At 35.6% G+C, this 22,851-nt stretch overlaps 1 protein-coding gene across 5 annotated transcripts in view; it reads left to right on the top strand.

Annotated features, from left to right (window-relative positions):
* ndst3 (N-deacetylase/N-sulfotransferase (heparan glucosaminyl) 3) overlaps positions 1 to 22,851 on the top strand; it is a 300,588-nt gene that overhangs the window by 272,319 nt on the left and 5,418 nt on the right. For all 5 annotated transcript variants that reach the window (XM_015344002.2, XM_015344003.2, XM_015344006.2 and 2 more), the window contains 6 exons: positions 7,922 to 8,104; positions 8,463 to 8,559; positions 11,880 to 12,003; positions 16,029 to 16,203; positions 19,723 to 19,893; positions 22,123 to 22,232. In XM_015344002.2, the coding sequence (XP_015199488.1) occupies positions 7,922 to 8,104; positions 8,463 to 8,559; positions 11,880 to 12,003; positions 16,029 to 16,203; positions 19,723 to 19,893; positions 22,123 to 22,232 (860 nt within the window). The remainder of the gene's footprint in view (positions 1 to 7,921; positions 8,105 to 8,462; positions 8,560 to 11,879; positions 12,004 to 16,028; positions 16,204 to 19,722; positions 19,894 to 22,122; positions 22,233 to 22,851) is intronic.

Here is a 22,851-nt window from a genome sequence, read left to right as displayed (position 1 = left end):
GTTAGTGAATTTTTAACAATGTTTAATGGAGCTTTGTCAGTCAAATGTCAACCCTTGAGTCCAGGCCATTTAATGTAATGTTGCTTTATTAGCCCTATACAATTTCTTGCATTAGGAATTCATCTTTTCACATACCCCAGCTTGCTCTCCATGAGACACAGACACATACTGTAGACAGGGAGAGAAGCTTGGGGTCAGAGCACAGGGTCAGCCATTGTACAGCACACCTGGAGCAGTTGGGATTAAGGGCCTTGCTCAGGGGCCAAACAGAGTAGGATTCCTCTTCCAGCTGCAGGAGTTGAACTGGCAACCTTCCAGCCACAGGCACAGATCCTTAGCCACAGAGCCACCACTCCCCCCATTGCAGACTAAAGGTACCATTACTTGTCTTCCCAAAGACAAACCAACTTTAACCCAAGACACAGCTGGTTAGGGAGTCAATGCTGCTTTCAATGCAACAAATGACCCTCAGCAGGGTGGTCTGCTCTCTAAATCCAATATAACACTTGGAGAACCATTTCTCTAAACCACATATTTCAACCCAGTGGTACAAACTCTGAATTGAGGGTTTTAAAACAAAATTATTATTTCCTCAAATATAAAATTACAGCTGTGTTTTCTCTTCAGTGTTCAAAAATACCTTTTAGATTTTTTTTAAGACTCAAACGGCAGGTTCAATTTATTGGAGCTTTTGCCTGTAGGAAGGTACTCCTGGCCCTCCTCCGCCTCTTCAGGTCTAGAAATAGTATTATGATAGTCAAATCTCTCATATACTGAACTGGACTTCTTGGCCAGCCATTTCTCTCTCAGCTTGTAATAATTTTTACACTATTCTCTGCCTATTGTGCCTCCTTCCCTTTGTGAGTGTACCTCCAACATTAAAGGAAGTAGTCCAGTAAATTGGAATGTCAACATCAATTTCTTTTCCATGTCCCAACCAAAACCTGACCTCTAAGTAAACTCAGAGGTGAACAGAATTCTCAGCAGGTGGTATAATCCTGACACGTAACATTATGATCACATAATTGTGCTTTTGTGTAATCAACGTGATGCAAAACTATACTTGGTGAGCTACGATTAGATTAATCCTGAACAACACCTTCCTCTGACCTCAAACCCCACCTTGTCGGACTGCATTAATAACTTAATATCAGCATCCCGAGCAGCTTAAGTAAAGACATTCACCAGAGTGCAGGCTGAGCTCTGTGATCCAAGCCTGTATCATCTCAGTACCCGACTGTGATCTGGATTCCTCAAACGGTGGCTCACAATTGACTGTGTGTCATTGGGGTAGGTTAAGATTAGTTAGCCATTGGTTTCTTAGATCTGAGCAACACAGTGACTCAGCACCTTTCGCAGGTTGAGCCTGTCCTCTAACTGAGCTGAACCTTTTGAAAGTGACTAACATTTGTAACTTTTCTGTTCCATTAATTAACTCCTATTCCATTAACTTATGACTAACATTAACATTTTATAATCTATTCATTTGTTTTCATTCCAAATCACAAAGTCATGACAAACATTACGGGCGATTCCAAATTTCTAAAACACTAATTTCTTAGTTTAAGAGTAAAGCTTAAGGGTAGAAGAAAGTGTCTTTTTCAGAAATGATAATCGAAACATCTAATTTACAGCATTAACTTACAGAATCAAAAGTAAAGGTGATAACATACAGAGGTAAGCAAGTAAGAAAAAAATTAGACATTACAGTAGCACAATGGGGAATAATGTCCTCAGACTATAGCTATTTCATCACACAATGAGGCTGCATTTCTTTTCATATTTTAATGCATATTTTTAAAATTAGGTCAAAAACTCACCATCACTGACAAAAATGACAATTGCTCTTCTGCTAGCAAAAAGATTATATGAAAAAATCTCCTGTTAGCCAATAAATATTCAAGTACACTCTAAGGATAATGAGCTTGCATGTCACGTAAAAGACTGGAACTGGAAGTCAAAGACCTGATAAAGGTGTTGTTCAAGTTTTGAAGGAGAATCTAGTAGCTTTAAAATATGAGTCAAAGTAAACAAGAATCCCAACATCATTCCTCATCAGGAAAATAATCCAGAAATATGAGATTTAGTTACCATAATTTTAAGTAAGTATGTATATAAAAGAAATTAGATTCCATAAGTAAAACTTAGCATTTTTCACTAAATTATCCATTTACCTAAATTAGCTCAACAAGCTGAAAGAAAAAACATGATGGATTCTTAAATATCTTTACATTGTTTAAATTTACTAAACATATAGTCCCCTCTGTAAATTCACTGGAAATTAATTTATATATATATATAAAAGCATTAAAAATAGATCTGTACAGTATAGATCAACATAAAAAAACATTTTTCAATGTATTAATATGAGACAAAATGCACAAAATAAAAACACAATACATAAAACAAAATCCCATATTTTTTCCCATATAAAACACACATTATCACACCTCAGCTGGCAATGTCCTCCAACCTATCACACTAAGGAATCCTGCAAAAACACAGTCATCACAACTGGTGGGTTTAATAGTGCTTTTATGTTATCAGCCACCACTTTCCATTACAATAGAATTAACTCACCTTTGCCATGAATCTGAGCAACAGGGAACAACAGCCAGAAAGCCAAAGGCCCAGAGGTGCCAGGGTAGGGTTTGCAGCCACTGCCAGTGGAGAAATGCCATTCATTTGGTGATAATATTCTGTTTTTTCCTGACCATACAGTTTGTGCTATACGTTTTACTCTTGCTACTTAAAAATTCGAACATTAATAATACACATTAGCAAAGATATTTTGTTACTCTTAAAAATATGGTGGCTGCAAAATATGAGTGGAAGAAAACAATAAGTCTTCCACCCTCATCGGGGGAAAAAAAATCTTTGAAACTTTCCAGAAATACAGTAAACCTTCATTTTATCAAATGTCACTTTACTGAACTTTGGATCCAGGGTCTGAAGATCCAGAAAACATATAGTTAGTATATATTTATTCCTCATATAAAAGTGTGCATTAGGGATGAAAAAATGTCATTTGTGATTAAATGGACATTTGGCAATAATGGACACCCCATCCCCCCACTGGTGTGTTAAATTGAAGGTTTACTATATGAGATTAATTTACTATAATTTTAAATGAGTATTTATATGTGAGAAATTAGTTAGAAGATTATGTATTATTTATTTAATTATGCTTGGCAAAATTAAAGGCATGAAAAGTTGCAACCTTTGCTCATAATTCCTTTATGGTTTCTGACAATCTTTAATACTGAATTTCAAGAACATATTTATTTTACTGTTATTTTACTATTAAACTCTTCAGGAAACATATACCCAGAATAGTCTTGAAATTATTTACTCTAGAGCAATTTTTTTCACAGTTTGAAATAGAAATCCAAATGCACTATTTGGGTAGAAAAATATTTACAGTGACCTTTGGTATGTTGCTCAATTAATGGAAAGATTTGTATTGCTGTTGTAATCACCTATACACTTTATTAAATGTTTTATTTGATAGTAGTTCTCAAACTTTTGACCACTCTGTGGTCAGGAGGAACATGACTGCTTACCAAAGGATTCTGGCACCAATCAGCCACAACATTTCTTAGATGCATAGAGTTCAAGTATTACAATACACAACCAAAAATGCTTTGCTCCTTTCTTTTAGAAGCTAATGATCTATCATTTAACAGAAAGCTTTTCTTATTCTGCCCCTGGTGCAGAACAAGCATTCTTAAGTAGATGGGTCCCCACCTATGGTCAGTCAAAAAAAAAACCTGTTCCAGGCACTAACTTGGAAATTAGATCCCAAACCTGGAGAATTCGAAGCACATCCATAACATTCAAAAATGGGACAAAAGCCTTACATGAATCTTGTTTAGAAACTGACAAGTAATAATATCTACATAAATTCAAAATATTTTGGATTTTTTAGTTTGCATAACTAATAACATTCTAGAACTTAACCTTGTGAAATTCAAAATACTTATTTGGAGTTTATTTCCAACAAACATAAGGAACATTAACATATACAAAAACAGAAGCTTTATGTCAGGGTTCTTATTGGGTTATATAGAAGCATGGTTTATTTTTGGATGTAAATCTATTTTATTTGAGAATGGTATACTGAAGAACCCCTTGTAGTCATTTGGTGAATCTGGCTTCAATTTTAAGGATTCAAGGATTTGCTCACGAATGGGAGCACCTCACAGAATATCTGCTTTCCTTTTAGTCATATAGCAGGATTCTGAACATGTCATTTTTTTTAAAAAAGCAGTCATGGTTTAATGGCCTCTGTGACATTTCCCTTGCTTTCCCCTAGGCGTATCTGCTAGCCATATCAAACTGTACCACCAACTTTCAGATATGACACTTCAGCAAAGCTTCCTGAATGCCAGTCATCAGCAGCTTGAACTATATTCATTTAAGGTGGACGGTGCAGATTTGCATGAAAAGCAAAAATTAATGCAACAATATAACGGTCTGATATTGACTCACTGCCTGTGATTAAATTAAGCATCATTTGACTAATTAACATTCAGCAGGGATTTCTTTTGAAAAACGGTGGCATGCAGTGGTTTGCATTGCTGCCTCACATCTCTGGAACCCTGGATTCAGTTACGGAGCTGCTATCTGTATGGGTATGCATTTGTATGTTCTCCCCCTTTTCTCACGGGTTCCCCGTGTGCTCCAATTTTCTCCAGACAGTCCAAAGACACACTGGTAGGTTAATTTGTTTCTGGGAAAATTGGTCCTGGTGTGAATGTACAGTATGTGTCTGTATTTGTACCTGCCCTGCGATGCACTAGCATCCCATCCAGGATTTGAATTGGCTACATTACTCTGCTCTCCTCCCCACTGATGGCTGATGTGTGGTGAGCGTTCTGGCGCACTATGGCTGCCGTCGCATCATCCAGGTGGGGCTGCACATTGGTGGCAGTGGAGGGGAGTCCCCATTACCTGTAAAGCGCTTTGAGTGGAGTGTCCAGAAAAGCGCTATATAAGTGTAAGCAATTATGAATGATTACTATTTATCCAGCCTTGCACCTGTGATTCGATGGGTTAGGCTCCGGCTCCCCCTGTGACCCTGTATTGGATAAAGTGGTTTAGAAAATCAATGGAGTAACAGATATTCAGGATATATTTGAGTTATTAATTGCTCTATATTTACCACTTATCTCATACAGGTTTAAATGTAAAAACCAACAAAATTGCTGAGGCCAACAATGTAAACAGAAATTGTCTTTACAGCTACCTAGAGGCTCAGATTTTGCACCATATTGAAAAAAAGTGAGGAGTCAGTAGGGCAAAAAATCTGCTAAGGCAAATTGCCGACTCTCGTGGAAAAAGATTGTTACTCGCTGTCTCAGCATAGAACTTGTATCTCTTGAGATGCACCAATAATTTACATCCTTACATTAAACATTGTAATAAAGAGACATGGAGTAGTTGAGTCCAATTCTCCCATTATGACCTTCCTAAAACTGACTGAAGATGGAAGAGTTGATCTCAAGAGTGGGATGGGAATTAGAATGACTGAAAAGCTTTATGGAAGGAATAAATGAGCTATGCAGACTTCTCCAAAAGGGGACCACCACTTGGAGCCCAGAAGGGTTCCATTCATTCACAAGATGCAATGAAATACCACTCAAATTCTCATGAATTAAGGTGACACACTGACTTTAAGTAATTTTGTGGTTTGGGTGTCAACTTTCACGACAGTCGACTAAAACTGTAAAGCACCTGATCAAGCCCATTGTTAGGATCTGTCCTCACAGCTCAGTTCAGTTATGACTCCAGACCCCCTAACAACTACTCGGTGCTTTCATGCTGTAGTGAGCAATTTTAATTGACTGTTTTGTTTAACTTCCTCAAATCCTGAGGGATATGTAGACTTTTTTGTTGTGGTTAATATGGGATCCTCCTTATTTTAACAACATCTGATAGACATCTTTAAGGAAAAAGCAACATTGATTTTGGTAGGCTTTTAATTTCTGAGTGGAAAAACGTTCAGGATTGCTCTTCCAGTTAGAAAATCAATAAATAAAATACTGATCCAAGACTTATCAGGGAAAACTGATCTGCTTTACATCTTAATGAATACATGCGCCCATTTTCTAACTGTTTTATCCAAAACAGAGCTGCGGGGGAGCCGGAGCCTGTCCCGGCAAGCAATAGGTGTAAGGCGGGATACACTCTGGACGGGACACCAATGACCCTTCCAATTGTCCCAAAAGCCAGATAACCTGCCATCGCAAAAGAAAACATGAACATACAAATGCCACGCAGATAGCACTTCAGGTCCAGAAGTAAACCCATGGCCCCCGCCTATCTTAATTTCTCTGAACTTAAAAGAGAATACATTTTCACAACACATAGTTGAGATCTTTAGTTTTTAAAGGTCTATGGTTTGACGTTTCTCAGTTGTTTTCAGCAGGTGGTTCTTTATTGTTCCGTGTATACATAGACCATCTTTTCTCTGTAAGAAACCTTTTCAAAGCCCTTTACAGAGACATATGACAACTGGAAGAAATAGTAGAAAGTAGAAATACAGTGAAAAATTTAGTGTTGGAAACATTCTTGAGATTTACAAATATTTGACAAGGGAGTTAAGTAACATACTTTGAATTTCTACAAAAAATACTTAGAGCATTCTACAACCTGATAATTACTTTGCAAAAAACTATTGAGAATGCCAGGTTTTAGAAAAAATATCATAAAGGAAGATAACAGGTTATGGGAAATCATTCTCAGTTTAGCTATTCAAGGCTAAAATCTGTCAAAATGTTAAACTTAAAAAGTTCTCTGAATGTCCTAAGAATGTCCAATAAGAATTTAAATGGAAATTATAAGTAGGTTGTCATAGAATAAGAGTTCAAATATATTCTTTTGCAAACATTATTTATTATCTTAGTCTACAATCTACAGAATATATTCTACTTTTGTTTAAATACATGATTTCTTTAGAATTGTATTTTTCTGTAAATAACATATTTGCAAGACGAACGTTTTGCACTGTATGGAAACACTATTATATAATTATGTTCATATGTAAACATGAGGGTATCTAGAATGGAAACGTAATGGTATTCAGATATTTTACCAAAGTATTTTGTGCTGCTACATGGAGAGTTTATTTTGTCAGCCTGAGGCAGCTATTAAGGGTACTGTAGCTGTGTTATGTAATTATATTCTTAAACGTATATGATGCAGCTTCTGCTAAGTTTATTTTAATTAATTTACACCTTTAAGGCTGTTTTTGAAAAATTATGTTAATGTATTTATCTGTCTATCCATTTTCTAACTGCTTCATCCAATTCAGAGTCACAAGGCAGCCAAGGTCTATCCTGACAAGCAAAGGGCGCAAGACTTTATACACCCTGAATGGGATGTCCTGGGTGGATAGAGTCTGACTCCCCTGTGACCCTGAATTGTAAGAAGCACTTACCAATATGGATGGATTGATATTCTAAATATCTTTTATTATTTTACATGACATACTATGAGAGCTACCATTTGAGTGAAATTGCTCATAACAGTCCAGATGTGGTGTGCTTTAATCGTTTGTTTGCTCAGAAATGTCACTTGTAAGAGTGGCAAGTGGACACTAAGGCTACAATTCTCAATTTTCCTAGTGTAATCTTTTAGTTTGCAGACTTTCAGCAGTAGCTCCAGTATAATTTATATTTAGCAGGTAAAAAGGATGAACAAAGGGTTCATATCTGACATATTAGATTTCTTTGTCAGACCTGGCCTGAATCTCTTAAAGATAAATTTGCCATCATTTGCTCATACCTTTGAAAACCTGATCTTTTGAGCTGCGGGAGTTATGAGTGGATGTAGTGCCATCTAGTGGTAGAAAAGGGAACATATTTAGTACTTTAATCCACCGTCACAATTTATATCTGTTTTTTCCTGTCTCGTTTAGATCAGCATCTTTATGACCCATTTATCTAACTATGGAAATGACCGCTTGGGTCTCTACACATTTGCAAACCTGGCCAACTTTGTTCAGTGTTGGACCAACCTCAAACTGCGCACTCTGCCACCAGTCCAGCTGGCTCACAAATACTTCCAGCTCTTCCCCGAGCAGAAGGAACCTCTTTGGCGGGTACGTGAAATTGTGCTTAGAGAAAGCTGTGTCTTCTAGTGAGAGAAAATGTACATAATAAATCAGGATGTTTTCTTAACAAATGTGTAACATTTGCCAACAGAGCGTGAATATTTCATATTGCATTTGAGTGGTTAAAAATCAGTAAATATTTTACCACCATTTAATTGAGAATTATGAACCGAAAGCATATTTTATAATAACCTGATGGTTTATATTCTTGAAGGTTGTTTAAAGTAAAAAACTATACCTGTGTTTAATTACAGTAAATAGAATTGATTATGTGTGGTACTTATCCTTTGAGATAGGTACTTATCCTTTCAACCAGCACTTTTATTGCTTTACATATCATTACCAGAACCCATGTGATGACAGAAGACACAAGGATATCTGGTCAAAAGAGAAAACCTGTGATCGCTTGCCCAGATTCTTGGTGATTGGGCCTCAGAAGACCGGTATGTAGAGTCTATGATGTTCAGTACCTCTAATACAATACCTAAAAACAGCCTTTAAAAATAATTGAAATTTATAGGTGGTTTTCTATAACAACCCATCTAAAAAATTTAGTGTATATATACTGCATAATTCATGAAAGAGAGCTTCATACAGAGGGCTTATTATTGTGATTATCAGACATGTCTTTTAGATGGCAGCTGGACCTTTTTCTAACTCGGCTTTTTCTTTTAAATAGGGAGGAAATAACAGAAAGTCTGACATTTACTTTCAAAAATAAAATCCTGGGTGTCTGTGGCTACAGTAATCCCTTCTTAGATTGAGAGTAATATATTGCCTGGCCACTGCTCTGGGCAGAGGTCTTAATAACAGGCCAGTAGAAATGAAAGTACAAAGATCAGCAGGGTATGCATTTACTTACTAAAGCCCAAGAACAAAATCTGTAATCATCTGAGCAGTAGAAAAAAGGGAGCACTAGAAAAAGAAATATTTTATTGTTTTGTTTTTGTAAATGTCTTTTTTTTAAATAAACATATTGCATATATTTTTAGGAGAAATGTCTTGTAAACATAGGATGAACAGATGCTTTTCAGATTGCCCTAAGGCCCCCAGAAGTCCTTATTAATGCAGAAGTAGTTCTTCATTTTCTTGGCACACAGATCTTTTTTACAAGCCAAAGTAATAGAAGCTCACTTTCAAATCAGATAATTTCTAAAATATGAACATCAATTATTTACCTTACCTTAGAGGTATTATTATTAATTCCAATCAATGACTTTACTCCCTGTTTTTTAAACAAGTAATAAGACATTACAAGGAAACATTGTGCTTCACAATATGTACTATTTGTTGTAATTCTTTTGTCAATGCAATAATTATTGCAAAGGAAATTTAGCTACAATATAAATCTAAATGCTTACTCAAATCGAGTATTATTTAAATGGCAAATCCTTTTATGCTTCTTAAGGTCCAGCCTTTGAAATGTTTGATAGTTAAATCTGTTTTCCAAGGTAGAATCTTACATTATAGTGTAAACACCTACTGTACATTGCATTGAATACCCTGTTGTATTTGAATCTTACACATAATCAGGAGTTAAAATATACTGTATGAATATTATCATCATCACCTACAGTATATACGTAAATACTCCATCAGAGTTTTCTACTATTATAACGACTTTGAATGTTACATATAAGCTTTAGTCTGGATGAGAAGACATCAAACATCATAACAATCTCTAATTCATATTGATGAGTATCTTTACAAACGATCAAACAAATCCAAAGTAAACTTACATGAACAGGCAATATGAAGTGTTGTAATAGCTAATCCATCTGATTTACTAGTCAAAATTAAATGGCTCATTGTTGGGTGTTTCTCATCTTTAAAATATTTTCTTCTTCCCTGTATTTCCATAGAGCTGCAGTAAATGTTACTTTTTGTACTACAAAATATAGATGTCTCTATATTTGATGTCTCTATAATTATGAACTCAAAGCAAAATGGCTAGCATGGGTGTTTCTGCATCAAGAAGGAAAATAGAGTGAAAATAATTAAAACAATGCAAAGTGTTTCACTTTTGTTCTGCTGTCTATATAGACAGTGCATGAATATTAACAGATCAACTTTCAACGTTTTCTCCTGCAATACATGATTCGGTCCAGTTTTTTTAAAATTTGGTCCAAAACCGTGTCAAAGTTACATGTTTTCTTTTGTTGCTCCTTTATACAGTATGTCTCTATTGTCCCTGGTTGGAACTGATTGTTTGAACGACTACTTTCAAAACCTGAGAAACAGAGTCTTCTCTAGAGTGAAAATAACCTATCTGTGTTTCAGATAGAACTGAAATGTGGCTAAGATTGCAGAGATAAATAAGGAAAAAATTCAAACCTCACTGTTGTTGCTGACACAGAGATAGGCATTGCATCTGTTCTGCAGATTAAAAATGCATGTTCTGTTATCAACAGTTTTTTTGTGTAAATTAAACTGGATTGAAAATCTGCTTCCTTTCACCACAGTATAATGATGGACAGGCTGAGAATTTCGTCTGAGAATCAAGAGCAACAATATAGGAAAATTAGTTTTGACGTTTCTTGTTTGGAGTGAACCATTGCAGAGTTCAATGTTTATAATGTAGAACAATGTATAAACTCAAAAAAGAAATAACAATTAAGAACAAATGTGCTCTTACTAATGAAATGTGGGAATTGTGACCTTTTTAAATAAAATTGCATAGTTCATTTGATAATTTTAAATGTCTGTTATTTTTTCAAAATGTTGCTCATAGGCTATAGTTGCTTTGTCAACCTCTAATGTGTCCAAGTTCAAACTGTGCATCTGTGTTGGAGAAGACTTCCTCATTTCCTCAATTAGTAAAGAAAGGGGTTTATTTTTCATTAAAATAGATTAAATAGAAGTTCATTTTTAGGTCAGGCTAAGATTAAGCTATGTGACGTACAATATCCAAATAAATCAATAAAAATATATGGAAAAGGTTAAATGAAAGAGCCTGGTCGGCAACACTGATTGCTATTAGGTCTGTGAGCATGGATACCAAAACAGATTTCTCTAACAAAACACTAGTGGGATTCACTATCCAGGGTTAAATCATTTCTAATCCAGCCATTTCATATTATCCATGAACTATCAACTGAAATGATACATTGGTTGATATTGGATGGTAGTCCTGATTGGGATGCTGTCTAATATTATATTATATTATATTATATTATATTATATTATATTATATTAAAAAACAATTACCGCACCATATAACAGTACAAGATAAAGATTTCTCCCAATTCTTTCTGTAACAGATGCACTCATGCTATGACCGGCACATACTCACGCATGTTTTGGGAATTTCCTGTAGTACAGCATAGACACTATGTGACTCTTGGATATAACTGGTTTAACTGTGCTGATGAGTACCGGGCTCCCAGGTTTCTGTAAATAATCAGGCGTGACATCTAAAGGGTGTAACTGCAGCCAGAAAAACTGCTTTTGTAGGACTGAGATGCCCCTGGCTCATGTTTGATTGATTTCAGTTATACATTTCTAAAATCATCGACTCCTACAAAAAGTACATCTACAAAACATTGTGCTAGTGCAAATAATGTATCAGTTTCATTTTCAATAAACACCTAGGGGTGGTTCAGATCCTTTTTTATATTTGCAAAAATGGCTTATCTAGCTTCCATTCTCTTTGTATTTGTTTTGTTCTTTTGTGATCTATTTTTATGTTGTCATATTTATTGTCTTGTGTGCTAAAATAATGATAAAATTATATATTGGCGGTATCTGTCTTTTTTTTTTGCAGGAACTACAGCATTGTATCTATTCCTTATAATGCATCCTTCAATAACCAGCAATTTTCCTAGTCTGAAAACCTTTGAGGAAGTTCAGTTCTTTAATGGCAACAACTACCATAAAGGCATTGATTGGTAGGAATTCATTTTCTTAACTATATTAAAATTGTAGGTTTACTTTGTAACTTTCCTGATGTGTAGAGTTTCATTTGCTTCAATGCTTTAACAAAAGAGTGATAAAAATTGTCTTCATTCTGTTGATCAGAATAAAACTTGAAGCATATAGAATGTATTCTCTGCACAAAGTACATTTTAATGTAACGTGTTTTGTTTGTTTAAAAAATACTAGAGGAATTTATGGTTCTTGGGGGTGGTGGGGTCTGGATAGACATCTTAATCTTAAGTTGTAAACATTTTTCAAAATTAGTAAAGAAAATGTATTTTGTACATAAATATACAGTGCATCCATTTGAACATTCATGTTAATGTGTTTTTTGCATTTTCCTTAAAAAGCATTAATTTATATTGACCAAAATTTAAAAAATTATTCTGTTTATCAAGAAGATGTCAACATGAGACAATTTTTAATAAACCTGATTATTAGTATGAGCTGGTTTTATTGTATCACTTTAGTGAATTGATTAATTTATTGCCCTTCATGAAAGTTAAATCAATAATGCATTGGATTATAACATTTCTGAAATAATGTTTTTTAATGTAATTTTAAATTCCTATATTTTTCAAGTTTGTACTATATAGTTATTTATAAACCTTCGTTTTGTTGTCTGTGATTATATCAATTTCCAGTTTATTCACATTTTTCTCTACCCGTGATTTATACTCTTCAGTAAAAAATACATTTATTGTAATTTGTATAGTGCATTATTTACAGCATTGTATTTCTGATTAATCAGCTATTACACATTGAAATGACAGAATAAGAAAATTTAGCTTGTAGTTAAATGCCTTGTATCGTAAAGAAAAGTTGTGATTTATGGAGCACTAGATTACTTTCATAAGTGGTTAGAATTACTGCCTCACAGCACTGGGGAACTCAGTTCAATTCTGGACCTTAGGTGCTATCTGTGTGGAGTTTGTAGTGGTTTGTGTGGATTTCCTCTGGGTGCTGTGGTTTCCTCCCACAGTCCAAAGACATGCTGATAGGCCTTCTGAGAAAACTGGCCCTGGTGTGAGTGTGTGCGTGTTTGTGTCTGTGTTTGCCTTGCAGTGGACTAGAATCCTGTCCAGAGTGAATCCTGCCTTGCACCTGATGCTTGCCAAGATAGGGCCAGTTCCCCTGCAACCTTGTATTGAATAAAAGCCATTAGAAATTGGATGGATGGATAGATTGGATGGATACAGTTGGGACCTGTATTGATAAGAAAGATCACTGGAGCAATGGAAAGTACAGTCGTAAATAAAACGTAAACAATTAAATGTTAAAGTAAAATTAAAAGACCAAAATGCTCTGAATTGCTTGTGCATTTGAAGCATTAAAGAAATGTTGTTTAATAGCATATGAAGCTGATCTCTGTGATTTTAATGGTATTACAAAAGGTAGGTACAGTAGATAGGGAAATGAACAGATACTGTACATACTAACAGCCCAGGAAGGATATGACAAATGAGGATTAATGGGGAGGAGTGGTATTGTACATTAGTAATAATATAAATATGAAGGTGTTTAAAATGAGTAAATCTCTCATTCCTTGTGAGGATGAAATGTATAGTTAGGGTGCTAGTTAAATTTGTGAATTTAATGACAATTGATCTGACTCTAGATGTGCACATCAGGTCAGTTTAAGTAAATCTCTTCATTACAGTTAGGAACACATGAGCTGCAGTAATGGGGAATTTTAATTACTCTTTACAACAACAACATGACATAGCTAAGTACAAACTGTAAAGCCACAAAATGACATAGACAAGAAAATTGGAACAAGAATTATTAGAAGTGGTACATGATTGTGCTTATTAACACAGTCCTAGATTTCAGTAATAACCAGTTTCGTTTCATAGAACTCAGTTTATTGAACCACTGGGATCAAGTTCTCATAACATGGTGGATTGTGAGGTCTTTGAACAATCCAAACCAGCTCTATCTAATACATCACTTAATTTTCAGTTGGGACGCCACAATCATGTGCAGTGTATAGGTACAGTAACTGGCTATGGCAATAAACTATAAGAAAAACGCTTACCTGCTTCTCTGATATGAAGAACTCCACCCCACTAACTTCAGACAGGGATAGGACTTTTATATACAGTAGAAGGGTGCCAGATTGAAGATAGTCCTAGTCTCACTTATGATACAGTGTCTGAAATAAAGAGTACACTGACCATATATTTAGGGAAGACAAAGCAATTTTGTGGGAGTTAAATGTTTACTACACTATATCCTAACATTTTAGAAAAAAATGCTTTAGTCTTAATTAGGGTTGAATGTTAATTTGTGGGGTGTCTGGAAGTGGTGTTAGTGGGACCAGTAGAGGGTGCTCACCCTGCAGTCTGTGTGAGTCCTAATGCTGACTCTCTGTGGTCATTAAAAATCTCAGGGCATTTCTCAAAAAGAGTAGGCCTGGCCAAATTTCCCATTGACCTTTACTAGTCATGGCCTCCTAATAATCAACATCTATGAACTGGCTTCATTACCCAGGTTGGGACTGCACATTGGTGGTGTTGAAAAGGAGTCTGCATTACCTGTGAAGCACTTTATAATTCAAAGGAATTATTATTAAATTAAATTTCAGGGTTATACTGTCTTTATAGTGAACATCAACTGCTTCACTAGAAACTAAAGAAAGCCGTACTACTGTACATGCAACCATTACTTCCTTTAGTTAGTGTTATGTTTTCAGAAGTCACAAATTTCAAACACGTCATATTCTTTTTGACACTCTAATTATAAATCAAGTTTATGACCAGGTAACTTTCTTGAAACAGGTTTCTAGTTTACAATTTGTTAAACACTGTTTTTCCTTGTAGTTACAAACATACAAAAGGTAACAAAAGAGCTTTCGGCTCAGTTAGCTCATTTGTTTGCAAGAAATTAGGTTATCTGAGGATCTCTTCAACTGTTTCTTAAAGTGTCAGCTTTGATAACATGGCTAGTTATTTTGTTCCACACTCCTATGATCTTTTGTGTACAAAAGGCATTCAGCTCTGAATGCACTTCTCCATAGTTTTTACATGTGTCCTGTTTTGTGTTTCACCATTGGTTCTGGAGATTTGGAAGTCCAATGACAGGATTTTAAACCTCTATCCAAACCTATAAAGATTCAGTTCTTTTAACATATCAGTGTAAAGAAAGTGCTTTATGTCTGAGAATGTATCCAGTTATCCTTCTGTGATTACTGGCTCCTGAACTGCCATATCTTTTTTGTAAATAAGAAATTAATCAAAACTTGATTGCAAAATGCTAATTGTGTTTTATTTTGTAAATTTGTAATTATGATTATAATTGTAATTTTAACACTGATTTACATTCTGCAATTCAAACTGTATATCCTTGTGTGCTGCTTATTATTTCACCACATTATCTAGAGACAAAAAGACGACAGCATAGGAAACAATATATTTTTCATAACTTCTTGCAATCCATTGGTTTATTACCTTATATACATAGTTTATGGTTTTGATATCTGTTTATATCTCCAGTTCTCAATATTAACTATTATCTTCCTGGTGTTTGGCCATTTTATATGGTCCTTAATTTAAATTATAAAGAACAGTGGACCTTTTAGAAATCCCTGTTTTACACTACTTATATTTTCTTCTTCATCATCCAAGCACATGCATTAACTTGAATGCCACCTACCTGCAATTAAGCGGATGAACTTTTTTAAAAGCATTCTGCAAATCTAACAGCTTAGTCAAGAAAGAAATTGCCTTTACAAATCCTTGTTGAATGTCTCTTAGAAACCTATTGTCATGCACATATTCGTCCAATTTAGTTATCATTAATTAATTATCATTATAACCTTACATATAATAGATGAAAAACTTATTTGTTCACAATTATTATATCTTGTGTTGTCTTCTTATTATCACTTTACTTTTTGTTCCACATCATGACAGAGCATAATTTCAGCAAAACTAAAAAGAGTGGTTTCCAGAGCATGAACATAGGACTTCAAGAAAATATATTCTTCTTCTCATAGGTACATGGAGTTTTTTCCCATTCCCTCCAATGTGACAACAGATTTTCTCTTCGAAAAAAGTGCAAATTACTTTCCTTCAGAAGAAGCACCCAAGCGTGCTGCTGCACTCTTACCAAAATCAAAGATCATCACACTGCTCATCAACCCCTCAGATCGAGCCTACTCTTGGTATCAGGTAAGCAAGTATTGACTTATATAGCATAAAGTGCTCAATATATTGTAGATCCTTTACATGCAAAATGCATGTCAGGATTATACAGTACACATGGTCAGATTTGATCACCAGGCAAAGTGTTAGGGTAATAATGTTGGCATCTGACTGTCAAGATGAAAACTTGACAATCAAATTGTTCTTTGCTCTGCAGTGTAAGTTTACAGTCATGCTCTAACATAGCGTCTCAGCATTAACACTATATCATCACATCAATAGCAGATTATCCAGCAGCCATATCACTCTGCAACTCATAACTGGCAACCCTCTGAAGTTAAGTAGGTGTGAGCCTGGTCAGTACCTGAATGGGAGACCTCCTGGGAAAAACTAAGGTTGCTACTGGAAGAAGTGTTAGTGAAGCCATCAGGGTGAGCTCACCCTGTGGTCCATGTGGGTCCTAATGCCCCAGTATAGTTATTGAGACACTATACTGTAAACAGGCGCTGTCCTTCAGATGAGACGTAAAACCGAGGTCCTGACTCTCTGTGGTCATTAAAAATCCCAGGGCGTTTCCTGGCCAAATTTCCCATTGGCCCCTACCTATCATGACCTCCTAATAATCCCCATCTGTGAATTGGCATCATTACTCTACTCTCCTCCCCACTGATGGCGCTAGATAAGTGTAAGCAATTATTATTATTATCCAGCTCAGGGTCATGTTGGCTCGGTACCTATTCCATAAAGTAGTGGACGTAAGGTGGGGTTGCCCTGGACAGGACACCAGTCCATCGCAAGGCATACACAGAAACTGTATGCACACACTCACACCAGGGCAAATTTTCCCAAAAGCCAATTCATTTATCTAGATGTCTTTGAACTATAGGAGGAAACCGGAGCACCCGGAGGAAACCCACGTGAACACCTGCAAACTCCACACAGATACCACCCCAGGAAATGGACCCAGGGTCCCTGTGCTGCAAGGCAGTAGTTCCAAATACTGTGCCATCATACTGCCCTGCAACCCTAGATACAGAATATACTGTATATGAAACCCCAAATCACTCTAATGTCAAGTTGATCCCTCCAAACCAAGGGCAGCACATTGTATGTCACTCTATTTCTTGTACCCAGGTCATCAAAATTGAGCCCGGCATTTGTTTAGAGAGGGAGGAAATAATCAATATTAACATATTTATTCAAGGAAAAAATAATAGGTTTATTCCATGCTGAAAAGAGAAGAAAGAAGTTGAAGAAGTATAACACCTGAAGAAGGCTCCACGGCCGAAACATTGTGTTCTCTTTCTTCTCTTTTCAGCATGGAATAAACCTTTACTTGTTCCTTTGCAGCCTACGCATGCTGACGCAGCTACCCACCTGAACTATATTTCTTCATATGTTATTGCATGATTATTATTTGTTTAAAAAAGAAGCATATACTCTATCATCATAAAGACTAAATAATTAAACTTTCTTATATTCAGTGAGAATGCATTGCTGTTTCTAAACATTTTATTTGAGATGGCAAATTGGTTTGATTCTAAGCTTTGTCATTTCCCAAAATTTAAATCAGAATACCAGTAGTGGCATCATTGGTTGACCTTTTTCCATTTTCTGGCTGGAACCATGGCTTCATTATAATATATTCAACAGTGCAATGCAAGAAAAGGAAAACAGCTTTTCTCAAGAATGTGATTATTATCTGCATTATATCAGGATATGGCAGGTCTTTAGTGGAAAGCAAAGAAAATGTTTTTGAAATTGTTTAATTGGAGCACAAACGGGGATACTTAATTACATACAGTATACTGAAAAAATAATTGTGTTGTTGCTGTATAATTTTATACTCTAGCTATTATTTATAAACAAATTAAAATCAGTAAACTTATTCGCTTTATTGTAGCTCAAGGAGGTAGCTGCGTCAGCATGCGTAAGCTGCAAAGGAACAAGTAAAGGTTTATTCCGTTGAAAAGAGAAGAAAAGAAATGCAACGTTTCAGCTGTGGAGCCTTCTTAAGCTCCACAACCGAAATGTTGCATTTCTTTTCTTCTCTTTTCAGCATGGAATAAACCTTCACTTGTTCTTTTACCTTCATTGTTTATTGAAGGGTACAATACAACAGCAAGGTGGGGTTACTCGTATCTGCCTCACTTACATTGCCAAATGAAAACATAAATTCTTCTTCAAAACATCTTAATAGATATTTTGTGTTGCACTTGTGAAAAAGGATAACAAAAGAGCAGAGCGGCTGACCTCACCTTCAACTCGCATTTTATCTTGTGTAATATCCAGTTGTCTTTAAGATTCTGAAATCACAAGGAGTCTGACAGAAATATAAGTACTCTCCTTCTCTGGTCTCAGCTGGGAGTGAGCTTTGAACATTGTGGTCTCCAGAGAGCCTCTAGGCAAAGTGAAAATATTATTTTCCAGAGTGAGGTTTTAAGGTTAAAAAGCTTATAAAAACTCTCCCACTAAAGCTGTAGTGATATTTTCAAAGGCCTCTGCAGTGGTATAAAGCAGATTGTGTTGTGTATATGAATTTATAAGTATAAACAAATTTGGAACTGTTTTTGTAATGCTGAAGAAGAACAGCATATGATAGATACAATCTTTTGAATCTTCTATGCCTTTTTATATATTTAAATGTGTTACAAGATAGTACTAAAGAAATAAACCAAAGGACAGGTTGGATCTCATCATTAAATACTTCTACCTTTGACATTTATTATTGGGAACCATGTTGTCAAAACACTTAAATTGATCTTCTCATTTATTTCTCTCTCAAGTGAAGTACATTATTATTTCTTTTTAAGAAACATATTTGAATTTCATATCATCTAGTAACAGTAATGTTCAGAGGTTGTTAAATAGTGAGAAATGGCCAATGACATCAGTAGGTGTGCTTGTGTCATAAATGTAGATGAGGAGACATCTGCACATCCTAGGAGCTTTCTGCTGAAGGAAAGGCTCTTACTAAAACTGTCTTGTTAAGTTCCTCCATTTACAGATGAGGCAGATGAGGTTTAATCTCAAATTAATTTTCTACATTCCCTGAATGCAACTGCATTGTCTTAATTGACATATCTGAGTTGTTATCTTGATGCTTTTGTTGCTTCTTAGTGCTAAATTCTCATTTTTCTAATGACAATATCAATTATATGCCGCATGAATAAATGATTTTTACTGGAAATGCTTTTTTCTACACTATATGAAATGTATTTCTCCAAAAACAGGGAAAAGAATGAATTAAAGATATGCACAAAGCATTCAACGAAGAAAAATGAAAAAAATATTCATTTATTTTGTGTTTATTTATAAGGGTGTTAATGGGGTGGCGGGAGGGGTGCGAGAGAGGTGTGCGATGAGAAGCGTGAAACTTTAGGATCTAACCTTACTTCCGAACTTGTTAAATTTCCATTAATGGCACCTCCCACAGAGATTTGTTTTGTTCCTTAATATGTAAACAATAGAACATAAGAAACAGCTGTTTTGTTTTCACTTAAGAACTTGTAATTAATTCTTTACTTCTGTGGAAATTCCCTGTAGCACCAAAGGGCTCATGAGGATCATGCTGCTCTGAAATACAGTTTCTACGAGGTGATTACAGCAGGACACCATGCCCCACCCGAGCTGAGATCTCTGCAGAACAGATGTTTGGTTCCAGGCTGGTATGCTGTCCATATTGAGAGATGGCTTTCCTACTTTCCTCCAAGTCAGGTAAGAAATTACTGCAGCATCTGTTAATAATAATTAGATGGTCTGCTGTCAGGATGTGACTCGCTACTTGTTGACAAATGAAATAACAAATCCGATGAGTGTATGACACTTTTATTATAAATATAGAACAACTGCAAAGCTTAGTTGATTCGGTGTATTTTAAGAGTATCATATCTATTTCCTTGCAATTTTTAATTTATATTAGTTAATTATTAAAAGGAATTACACCATCAAATGAGCAGTATAATCTTAAATTAAGCGTTTAATTTGTTACAGTTTTTTAAAGAAGTCTAATTATTTTTCTTTGACTTTTCCCATATATCAGTGGTTCTCACAGTTCTATGGTCCACGGACCACTTACACCAAGTCACAGATGCGGTGGACCGTCTACTGTATGCCTACATCCACTTCTGACCCTGTAAAATTCATCACCTATTAATGTACTAAAAATAACTAATATTGAATTAAATTTTAAGAAAAGTACTAATATTTTTACAAACAAAGCTGCATATTTTGCAAATGTTTTTATTAATTCAACAGTTAATGTGAAGAATGGAGCTGCTTTAGTTGAGCAATCAGAGAAGTGACATCTGGATCCAAGCTGGACAACTTTAGTCTCATGCCCTATTCCACATTCAGCCGATTTCTCTTCTTTCTTTGTCAGTCCAATAAGTGTAAAAAATCTAAGCTCACAAGTGTAGGTTGTTGGGAACGGTAATAGATGCTTCAGAGCAAAGAGACAACAGTGCATTAAAAAGAAAAAAACATAATGGTAACCTCGTTAGAGCAGATCAGGACACAACTCCAGAGCAGTGTGATAAAAAGAAGAAGAGAGAGGGACAAAAGAGCCAGGTGGGAGAAGTTTGGCGAGCTACTCAGAATAACAGAAGAAAAGAGCACAAGTTTTGTTATCTGCATCGATTGTGAAGCACTTTACAAAAATGACTGTCACAAGACTAGGCTACTTTAGTCTGTTTAAAACAAGGAATCTGGATATGATGTTTCAATATATGTTCATCAAATTAATTTTCAAATATTGTTCAGTGTAATTTCTAATGGAGAGGGTTTGGACTGGCTTTGGGTCAGTACTTTTATCATTTTAAATTGGGTCGGGCGGGTGCTGGTAAAAAAAAAAGCCAACCTGTGCATCACTAACGACAATACACTGCTGCAGGGTGGCAAGGACGTCGCCACTAAACTGACTGTCTCATTTTCAAAACACAAAGGCAACAGAAGGGTACAGCCAAAGAGAATAAATGGAAAGTTTGCCCTTTCGGCAGACCCTCAAGCCAGCCAAGGATGGTGCTCAGTCCATTACTGACACACACGGTCCCCTTAACGGCTGGTGAAACCCCGATACCTAGAATCAACACAGTCCCTCCTCCCAGTATTTACAGCTTGCAGTTCTTAACAGTGCTCCTAGGGGGAGCCCCTTCATAGCGGACGCTACAGTATTCTTGACTCTGACTTAAACAGCATAGACTTGCTTTAAGAAAGATGATTACTGTAGGTCAGCCCGCGGACCATCAGGTGCACGGTCCATGGATCACACTTTGAGAACCACTGCCTTATATTTCTCAATTTATTTGAAACATAAGAAAGTTACAAAAAATGTTTAAAAAGAGATAAAAAGAGATCTGGCTCATCTAGAAATTTATTTTGGAAATTTAGGTGCAAAGAAAATATAAAATTTTATTTTTAAGACATTTCTGGAAGAAGCCCAGATATTGAGTCCAAATTTCCTGGATGGGAAGCTTGTTTCAGAAACATTATGTAAAGTTTTTCCTATTCTCTGTGTTGAATAAATTACCTTGATTTGGTTTGCCCAAATGGTGGTAATAAACTAGAAAGAAACCCTAGAGTAATTCCTCCATGGCCCTTACGGGATACTAGAAATGAGCTGCCAATTTATTGTTTTACTGAAATTGAGGAAAAAAACAAACCTAAAAAAATTTTTAAATCATAATGATCATCATGATCAGCCAACAAATTAACCAACGATACTGCTTCTTCTAGAATCTTAGCTACTTCCTGTCTATGGAAATCTCATCATACATGTACCTGTAGAGCAACGGGTCCTAATCCAGTTAAGTGAAATGTGTTTGCTGATTTTAAAAAACACCCCCAGTGGATTATACTGAGTTATAATCTTTCCTGAATAATTGGTTATTTTGGGTAATAAATGTTGTATAGGTTGTTACACGAGTTTGTATTGTGTTCTTTTTGTAGCTCCTTATTATAGATGGACAGCAGTTGAGAAACGATCCTGCAGCTGTAATGGATGAAGTCCAGAAGTTCCTTGGCGTTTCCCCATATTACAACTATTCTCAGGCATTGACGTAAGTTAAAGTGTTAATGCGATAGTAAATTAATGTTATAGGCCTTTTGATTGATGTGTACAATACTATTAAGCACTGCATTTTCTTTGCATCAGTGACAGTGAATCTTGCCATATTTCACGGGTATGTAAACTCTCCTGAACAACAATTATAAATGAACATTGTACAGGCTCTGTCTCATGGATAATAAGATTAAATACGGTAAATATAACCCCAGATATAAAAACTTCAGCATTTCATTTCTAGTATCTTTACCTCTCAGACACAGTTTTTGCAGCCCTTAAAGAATATTTTCTTCTAACAAAGAAAGTTCTAGAATTCACTCACAAAGTCTAGCTTTTTAATTTCTGGAGAAAAGGTTATAGCCAGACCTGCATCTTAAATACTAAGCTGTTCTTCCTGTACTGGCCATACATCTGTTAGTAGGCTATTTTGTTATTTCTTAGGGCATCTTTCCTAGATGTCTTTGTCTGATTGTACCTCCCACTCCATGGATAGAGCAGTTCAGAACACATGACTAGGGACTGTTGCACAGATTTTCTGTTTCTAACCCACTACAACTGACCTCTTGGATCATTGTTGTTTCAAGTCTGTCTCAGCAATAGATTGCTGATTGGTG

The sequence above is a fragment of the Lepisosteus oculatus genome, chromosome 1 (assembly GCF_040954835.1).
Source record: "Lepisosteus oculatus isolate fLepOcu1 chromosome 1, fLepOcu1.hap2, whole genome shotgun sequence".
NCBI lineage: Eukaryota > Metazoa > Chordata > Actinopteri > Semionotiformes > Lepisosteidae > Lepisosteus > Lepisosteus oculatus.
This window is presented reverse-complemented; position numbering and strand designations above follow the sequence as displayed.